At 40.3% G+C, this 9,891-nt stretch overlaps 1 protein-coding gene across 2 annotated transcripts in view; it reads right to left on the bottom strand.

The window, feature by feature from the left end:
• Window positions 1-5,360: 5,360 nt before the first annotated feature.
• The window catches only part of LOC138949095 (uncharacterized), a 10,707-nt gene continuing 6,176 nt past the window's right edge, over window positions 5,361-9,891 (bottom strand). For both annotated transcript variants that reach the window (XM_070320833.1, XM_070320835.1), the window contains one exon: window positions 5,361-9,233. In XM_070320833.1, coding sequence (XP_070176934.1) covers window positions 9,112-9,233 — 122 coding nt within the window. In that variant the 3' untranslated portion in view covers window positions 5,361-9,111. The remainder of the gene's footprint in view (window positions 9,234-9,891) is intronic.

The following is a 9,891-nucleotide window of genomic DNA, read 5'->3' as shown; positions in this document are numbered from 1 at the left end:
GTTCTCGTCGAACCGAAACAGATAAATGTGAAGCCTTTTTTTAATCAATCTGACTTGCTCACTAAGTTGTATCATTCGGGCGAAGTGGCGCAGTGGTAAGACGTCGGCCTCCTAATCGGGCGGTCGTCAGTTCGAATCCCGGGCGCTGCCGCCTGGTGGGTTAAGAGTGAAGATTTTTCTGATCTCCCATGTCAACTTATGTGCAGACCTGCTAGTGACTTAACCCCCTTCGTGTGTACACGCAAGCACAAGACCAAGTGCGCACGGAACAGATCCTGTAATCCATGTCGGAGTTCGGTGGGTTATGGAAACACGAAAATACCCCGCATGCCGCTATACCCAACGAAAGCGGAGTGAAGCTGACTATGGGGAACCCAAATGGGCAAACGAGCTCACACGTCACCAGAATTTCTGGAATGCTGAAGAAGAAGTATCATGCTATTTTGAAGTATAGGAGCCTTTTTACAGCGATTAGCCTCTTTACTGGTCCACATTATGAGCATGGGCGCTTGATAAGGACCAGTTGTGAATGTTTCTGTATTCATTTTTGGATCAATTTCTATCAAACCTAGTTTGCTCCAATTAGGCCTAAAGGCTAGCTAAAAAGAGTAAAACTACCAAACACTATATTAAACTTCTTCGCAAGATTACAAGCTAGTTATCAGCGTGAAGCTAAAGACATCCATATTAGGGGCCTCTCCTCCACTTGCAGTAAGTAAACATTTCTGAAACCTCCATCGACCCTGTTTCGAGACACCAATGTCACAGAGTCGTCTGTTATGTTATAGAAACACCTTACCTGCTTCTTGAGCGAATGGCAAGGACGGGAAAGTAGGTCATCCATGGGAGGGGGGGGGGGGTCTTACATTATCATCGCCATTCAAATTAGTAAAATAAACAGGATGTTATTTCTTAGAGCAATGTTCTATGCAGTATACCCCGAACTCGTCAAACAAGTTTAAGATGGGGGAGGGGGTTGCGACGGGGAGAAGGGATGGGGGGTATCGGTTGAAAGAGGTATGGTAAGGAGGGGGGGGGGGGGGGACTTTCACAAGTATTATACTTTAATGAACTACACAAAATCAGTCATCCGTCGATTAGAATGTAGGGCACTTACTCACAACATGAAACCTGCATGTTAAACTCCTTAAACCTGAGCAACAAACCCGCACAGCTGCTTTCATATGCGTGCAAGGAGTGAACTGAACAGTGTGCACTCTAACTTGCTTTCCTTCGGCTAGGAATAAGAAGACACCTCTTGCGTAGTTGTGTGTGTGTGTGTGTGTGTATGATAACGATCTGCTATTTGGAGACTGCCTACGTGTGTACGGTAACTTAACGCAATTCCACGCGAAAAATGTGCTGACCTAATCCACAGAAGCAGGCAGAGAGAGCACAGTCGTTGAGCCTTCCTCCTTTCAATGTTTTGTACTGCTCTTGTACAGCCAGTCTTCCGTTTCTTAGACGCTAGATTTGGCGAGTGTGGCGAGGAATTAGCGTTTCTTAGGCAATTCTCGCCGCGAGCTGAACTGAACTGCACTGAACTTTATTTTACAAGGATACACACACACATTGACCCCAGAGTACCAGGGAAACAAGTCTAATCCGTAGACAGATAAACAAACAGAGAAACAAACTAACAAACAAAGTTCTTTACTGGCTCTTTTGAGAATAACGGTGGTAATATACACAAAAAAGAGAAAACAATCTAGTTCATGTATGTACATGTAGTACACACACGTTGCAGTTAACGACACCTTGTTTACTTATGTGATTATCTAACACGTTGGTAGATCATAAAGAGGGATGCAATTCGTCAACGACTATCTTAACCTCGAACAAAACAATGCATTTTTACGATTTTTGTAGCGTGTTTGCATGCAATCAAGAGTCACTTCATCCTTACCCCGTATCACACACTTTATGAGGAGGTAAAAATAATACAGCAACTACAAACTATGCACTAATCGAACAGCCATAAAGTTTCCTCCGCAAATCTGCTTTTGTTTTTGACGTGCTATATCTGGTTAATATTATACAGCAGTTTAAAAACGACATACAATCGCTGGCAGCAGTTGGCACTAAATACAGAGATGCTCTGCAAATCTGCCGTGTGCTGACAAAACCGAGTAAGTCCACTGAAGCTAGTTCTGAGATAAACGACTTTTTCTGTTTTATTACATTTCTCAAAAGTGACGATTATCTTGATCAACCTACAGAGATAATAAGATAAATAGCATTAATGTACGTTTACAACCCGAGTTTGATAATGATCTGATGGATGGTTTTTGTTTTGTTGGGCATTTTGTGGACTTACTTGGTTTTGTCACTTTTTTCCATTATATCAGATCTAAAAAATGTGACAGATCTAAGCAAGTGGACTTACTTGGTTTTGTCAAAACATTTGGAAGAAAAAGTAATGCTTTTTTTTGAGGATGAAAGTCGCTTGTTCATTTCAATGCGTTATTCTCTCAGGTGCCAGGAGAAACGTTCCGTATAACTCTCGCTTACTCTATAACACATGTCGTGTGCACATTAGAGCGCTTACTTCCCTTTGCTTATTTGATCTCTAAACAACGCTCTGGCTCATTTCGGTACGATTCTCACAGATACTTTCGAAGCGAACCTGTAACAATGTGTGCGTTTGTGTGTTTGTTCTGATTAAAACCAGTCTTGATCTAAGGACTATGTCCAGTCAAGAATAAAAGCTGGTTCTTGTGTATGACTGTGTGCGTGAGTGTTAGTTTGAGTGCCTTGGAGAATGATGAGCATATCAGATTGCGGTGACTTACTAAAATACATATTATTCACGTACAATTTTTTAAGCTACACAGCATGTTTTTTTGTTCCGGTAATGTTTTGTTGTTGTAAGTTTAATTTGGGTGGTACGGTTACTACTATAGTTACAGCCTTAAATCACATTATTTGAAATTCAAATCAAACACTATTTACCCGGGTTTGATGTCTTAAAAATCGTTTCTTGAAATTGTTATTAAGAAATATTTCTGGACATTAAAATGCTAGCACAGGCACGAAAGTGATTTTATTGCAGGTGTCAATGTTTCCTGAATCTATTTATAGATGTGTTACGTTTGAATTGATATTAAGCAATTCAGGTGCCGTGTGGACATGGTACGGAAATATTCACTGTCCCGATTGACGGGTTTTAACAGCGAGGACGCAATTTTTGTGAAGGCGTTTTAGTTCTGCTTCTTCTTCTTCTTTTGCGTTCGTGGGCTGAAACTCCCACGTACACGTGTGCTTTTGCACGAGTGGATTTGTACGTGGATGACCGTTTTTACAAAACCATTTAGGCAGCCATACGCCGTTTTCGGTGAAAGCTTGCTGGGTATTTTCGTGTTTCTATAACCCACCAAACTCTGCTTTGGACTGCACGATCTTTTCCGTGCGCACTTGGTCTTGTGCTTGCGTGTACACACGAAGGGTGATAAGGCACCAGCAGGCCTGCACGTAAGTTGACCTGGGATATCAGTACAAATCTTCACCTTAATTACCCGTCAGGTGCGGCCGGGATTCGAACCCACTACCTTCCGCTTTGGTAAGTCATTTTTTTTTTCAAAATGATATTTTTTGTTCATCAAAAAGAAGAAATCAATGCGCATCTTGTGTGCTAATTTCTACTTTTTAGAGTGCTTAGATAAGCAGATATGAACAAGTAAGTCCACAACCTAAAAAACCAACTTTTTAAGTGTGCATGAATGTTTTGACAAAACCAAGTAAGTCCAAGGGGTTCCCAATTTTCCTATAAAGATAGTTTTAAAATTCTTGTCAGACGACCCATACAGAAAATACGTCATTTTAAGTTTAGAACTGACAAATGACGTCATTTAAAGTTTAGAACACACAAATGACCTCTTTCGATAAGGCGAGACATAATGACGTCACCTTATGACGTTTTATTTTAAACATTTTTCTTCTCTATCTATATATTTATCCTGACGATCCTTGTCTCTCTCTCTCTCTCTCCCTCCCTCTATCCCTCCCTATATCTCTCTTCTCCTCCCTCCATCTCTCTTTCTATCCCTCCCTACCTCTCTCGCTATCTCTCTCCCTCTTACTCTCTTCCTCCCTCCCTAATTCCTCTTTCCCTTTGTTTCTCTCTCTCCCTCCATCCTCACCCCCCCCCCCCCTCGACCCTGATTTCGTTCCCCTCTCTCACTCTCTCCCTGTTTAGCCTCTCTCTCCCTGTTTAGTCTCTCTCTCCCTGTTTAGTCTCTCTCTCTCTCTCTCTCTCTCTCTCTCTCTCTCTCTCTCTCTCTCTCTCTCTCTCTCTCTCTCTCTCTCCAACTTGTGCAAATTCGTAATGTTAACGTTATTTTCACTGTTTTGTCATTTATCTTGACAACACTTCTTCTTTAGCAGCCATGCTTGCACCAAATCTAGCACCCCTACTAACAAGTAAAATGCCGCAAGAATATTCGTATTGACTTTGACGTCATACTGGCAAAAACATTGCATTCTGATTGGTTATAGCGTCATAAAGGTTCTTGCGATTGGTGGATGGACTTACTTGGTTTTACCAGCAAATTGACATGTAATGATTTTTGAGAAATGTTTGAAGTTGTGGACTTACTTTTCTATATCTCCTTATCTAGTTATTTTACAAAGTCAAAATTTACACACAGGCTGCTTCTTGATTTCTTAGTTTTGATGAATAAAAAGATATCATTTTGGGGAAAAAATGGACTTACTCGGTTTTGTCAGCACATGGCAGATGTACTTTAAACAGTTTTTAAGGTGTGGACTTACTTTTGTATATCTCCTTATCTATTTATTTCACAAAGTCACAATTTACACATAAGGTGCGCCTTAATTTCTAAGCTTTGATGAACAAAAAATATCATTTTTGAAAAAAATGGACTTACTCGGTTTTGTCAGCACACGGCAGAAATGTGTAAAATCTGTGTATGATCTGAAAATGGATATTACAATGGATCTGAAATTTGTGTGAAACAGGGCTCGTTGTCCACACCTATATCGCAGCAATATGAGGACAACTTGCAAATTAATGATTAGTGGGGTGCAGCAATTTGTGGACGTCCGTCACTATATTGCAGCAATTTGCGGACCAAAGACCGCCTATTTGGGGACGTCCGCAAATAGTCGCATTTTTTGGCCGATGTCCGCAAATTGTTGCGATATAGCGACGGACGACCCCATTTGGTCCTATTTGGTCCGCATATTGCGGTAAATCCACAAACACACACACACACACACACACACACACACACACATACACGACGACCCTCGTCTCGATTCCCCCTCTTTGTTAAAACATTTAGTCAAAACTTGACTAAATGTAACAAAAAGGAAAAAGACTGAAACAAGAAAAAAAAGTCTTAACACGTGACAAGAATTTAATTCATTACAGACATGATAAGCATACACTACTATTGCATTATACAACCAGCAGTTGCCAGATATGATTTACTCAAACGGTCCCGAATAAAACTCATAAGGGACACGCGTTTAAAGAAGAAAAGAAAAGCGAAATAACCACAACCACATTATTTCAACAAATGACTGACAAACAATATGACAAAATGTAATGTAATGCAGGAAAATTGTCTACCTCCCTCTCCCCTCAATGTGTTGTGCATAACATTTAAGGTGGCGTAAACGTAAAAAACAAAACAAAACCGGTCAGCGCAAAGTAATGGTAGGTCAGAGAGAGAGAGAGAGAGAGAGAGAGAGAGAGAGAGAGAGAGAGAGAGAGAGAGAGAGAGACAGAGACAGAGACAGAGACAGAGACAGAGACAGAGACAGAGAGACAGAGAGACAGAGAATGATTTATTTCCTTATAGGCCATAGGCCCCTGGAAAGGGGGTAATATATACAGTGACACCTTTTCGCAAAACTTACAGCTAGAAAATACATGTGAATTTAGACGTATCTATATCTAATTCACAGAAACAGGTTTCAAAAAGTTGGAATGAAATTATTCATTGGAATAATGGAACATATTACAAATACCATGTTAGTGAAACGATGTATCCATCGCAATCACATTTTCAACAAAATCTTCTCTAATTTGCAGTGCATAAAACAGGTATGCTCTTAGTTTACGACAGAGGGTTTCATATCTGCATTTTAACAATCCAATATAATTGTCGTGACTACAGACAACATTTAACTATTTTTGTCTCAGGTTCTGATAAAGCGTACAAATGCAAACAAAATGTTCTTCATTCTCAATAACATTCTTCTTGCAAGAACAACACATTTGTGACGAGTCTTTACGAAACATGATTTTGAACAACGAACCGTTCAGTGGTAACGAGCCTAGACGCAGTTTCACCACACAGTTTTGGAAACATTTTATATTCACAAAATCAAAGTGTCTTTCAGACTCAAACATAAACTGATATGTCCTATAATGATGGCAAATATATTTTTCTTCTATAGTAATCTATACCACTCTTGTAAATATACATCAATCAATCTTTGTTTCAATAAGGAAACAAAAGTCTTCTCCGCTTGAAAAAAACAGGCATATCTAAATCCTAATTTACAGAGAAGGTTTCGCACATGTGAAACCCAGCAGGTCTCACGTGCACCCTTTTCATCCATACTACACAACATTAAATACGCTTGCTTTGGTACACGTGAACTATTCACCTGAACAACTCTTAACAGGGGCGGATCAGTTCATTTTATGGGGGGGGTTTCCAAAAGTATATTGTGAAGATATGGGTGTGAAGGCGCGAAGCGCCGAGCCGACGGCGCGAAGCGCCTAGCTTGCTAGGGGGGTCCGGGGGCATGCCCCCCCGGAAAATTTTGAAAAAAAGGATGCAAAATGGTGCAAGCTGGTGCATTCTGAGGATGATCATTACCAGTTCCAGGCAGCAGATTTTGTCACTGATTAATACCCACAAAATTGAAACTCAACCCAAAAAAACACACAAAAATATTTTTATTTTTTGGCTGGGGGGGGGGTTTCCGGAAACCCCAGAAACCCCCCCCTCGTCCGCCCCTGCTTAACCAATAACGAATACATCTAACAGAACTGTTAATAAACAAGGGGTAACGACCTGTTTCTCCATAAACAAATACATTGGCTACTTTTAATGAAACATTTAAATAACGTTTACAAACAAAAGTATGTACCTTTTCTATACTGGCTAACCTGTGAAGACCCCACATCTCTGAGGCATACAACAGTACTGACTGCACTTGCGAATCAAAGAGTTTAACAAGTCACGTAAGGCGAAAATACAACATTTAGTCAAGTAGCTGTCGAACTCACAGAATGAAACTGAACGCAATGCAACGCAGCAAGACCGTATACTCGTAGCATCGTCAGTCCACCGCTCACGGCATAGGCAGTGAAATTGACAAGACGAACGGGGTAGTAGTTGCGCTGGGAAGGATAGCACGCTTTTCTGTACCTCTCTTCGTTTTAACTTTCTGAGTGTGTTTTTAATCCAAACATATCATATCTATATGTTTCTGGAATCAGGAACCGACAAGGAATAAGATGAAAGTGTTTTTAAATTGATTTCGACAATTTAATTTTGATAATAATTTTTATATATTTAATTTTCAGAGCTTGTTTTTAATCCGAATATAACATATTTATATGTTTTTGGAATCTGCAAATAATGGAGAATAAAATAAACGTAAATTTGGATCGTTTTATAAAAAACATATTTTTTTTTACAATTTTCAGATTTTTAATGACCAAAGTCATTAATTAATTTTTAAGCCACCACGCTGAAATGCAATACCGAAGTCCGGGCTTCGTCGAACATTACCTGACCAAAATTTCAACCAATTTGGTTGATAAATGAGGGCGTGACAGTGCCGCCTCAACTTTCACGAAAAGCCGGATATGACGTCATCAAAGACATTTATCAAAAAAATGAAAAAAACGTATGGGGACTTCATACCCAGGAACTCTCATGTCAAATTTCATAAAGATCGGTCCAGTAGTTTAGTCTGAATCGCTCTACACACACACACAGACACACACACGCACATACACCACGACCCTCGTCTCGATTCCCCCCCTCGATGTTAAAACATTTAGTCATAACTTGACTAAATGTAAAAAGGGTGGTCTTTGACATTTCACTCAATCTCGATAAACACTTTACACATTCAAAAGCGGCACGCTTTCCTCGTACTGCCAAAGCATCAACACCCTTTAACAAACTCATTTTTCTTGTGAATAAGAAGAGAGAGAGAGAGAGAGAGAGAGAGAGAGAGAGAGAGAGAGAAATATATATATATATATATATATATATATATATATATATATATATATATATATATATATAGAGGGAGAGAGAAAATAAAAAATAAATACTATTTTGAATAATTTTCATTAAGTCACACATCATTGAAACCATTTAAAACACAGATAGGATGAGGCACATAATCGACCGTAAATACTTTTGTGACAGGTGCAACACTTAAACTTCTTATTGCAATTCAAGCTAAAACACGTGTTTTAAGATAACGTTACTATAAATAGTATGCCAGGTGCGTGTTAAAATGCAATACGTGATTACTCCACATGTACCTCATCAGAGGAAACAGCAAACGCACAAGTGCTTCGAAAATGACGTTTGTCTAGGTAACTTTGTCATCATGAGCAGTAGAAAATTAAAATAAAATTAAACCCCTGTCATACTCTTGTTTGACACAAACTCATGCACATGATATACACAAGTATGAGTATACGGTTTAGGTATGACATGGGTGGTCTCTTTCACGTCTCTAGGAGGATTATGATTATTTCAAAACTGCATTACATGATCTACTATGTGAATAGCATTGTTTACTGTGGATAGCACAACGTATGAAAAACACAAAGACTCACAAACACAAACGACTTCGATCAAATAAAACAACACGTCTCTTTTTAACTCCCTCTTCCAAAGTTTAACGTCAGTTCGAGAAGACGTCAACATGCGAATAATGGCGTTACCTAAACATTCTGTCCCTTCTCCTGCACGTCTCCAGGAAACCGATAGAGAATGATCGCGTACAAAGTTTGTGTCGGTGGTTATTACTCCGTCATGTCAGCGGGAAACCATTACTCGTCAGGTCACAGCGAGGCTGTGCATGTATCGGTATCGTATGTCATCAATTGGCAGGATTGCCAACAGGCACAGGCGCGGGCACCGCAGGAGGAGGCCGACGGAGAGGGAGACAAAAACCCACCATGACAGCTGTCACCAGCATCAGCAGAATGCGAACAAACGTATCTGAAAAAGAGTAACGAGAGTGAGTAAGTGTCCTATGCGAGGCATTCACACACGTGACACCATTCTGCTAGTTGACGTTCCTGATGACGTTTGTGATTGTGGGAAGCAGACAATGGAAGACGTGTTTGTTTGTTTGTTGGTTCATGGGCTGAAACTCCCACGGCTTTTACGTGTATGACCGTTTTTACCCCGCCATTTAGGCAGCCATATGCCGCTTTCGGAGGAAGCATGCTGGGTATTTTCGTGTTTCTATAACCCACCGAACTCTGACATGGATTACAGGATCTTTTTCGTGCGCACTTGTTCTTGTGCTTGCGTGTACACACGGGGGTGTTCGGACACCGAGGAGAGTCTGCACACAAAGTTGACTCTGAGAAATAAATCTCTCGCCGAACGTGGGGACGAACTCACGCTGACAACGGCCAACTGGAGACAAATCCAGCGCGCTACCGACTGAGCTACATCCCCGCCCTGGAAGACGTGTTTAAAGGCACAGTCCTTTCACGTGTAAACGAGTGGGCTCTCCATCTCAAACCTAACTAGGCTTTTGCGTGTGACAAGGCCAACCATTCACTTTGACACATACAAATCATCAACAGTGTGGATGCTTTCTGTGCAAAGTTAGAATTTTTATTATGACTTAATTTCTTTAAGGCCA

The sequence above is a fragment of the Littorina saxatilis genome, linkage group LG15 (assembly GCF_037325665.1).
Source record: "Littorina saxatilis isolate snail1 linkage group LG15, US_GU_Lsax_2.0, whole genome shotgun sequence".
Classification (NCBI taxonomy): Eukaryota; Metazoa; Mollusca; class Gastropoda; order Littorinimorpha; family Littorinidae; genus Littorina; species Littorina saxatilis.
This window is presented reverse-complemented; position numbering and strand designations above follow the sequence as displayed.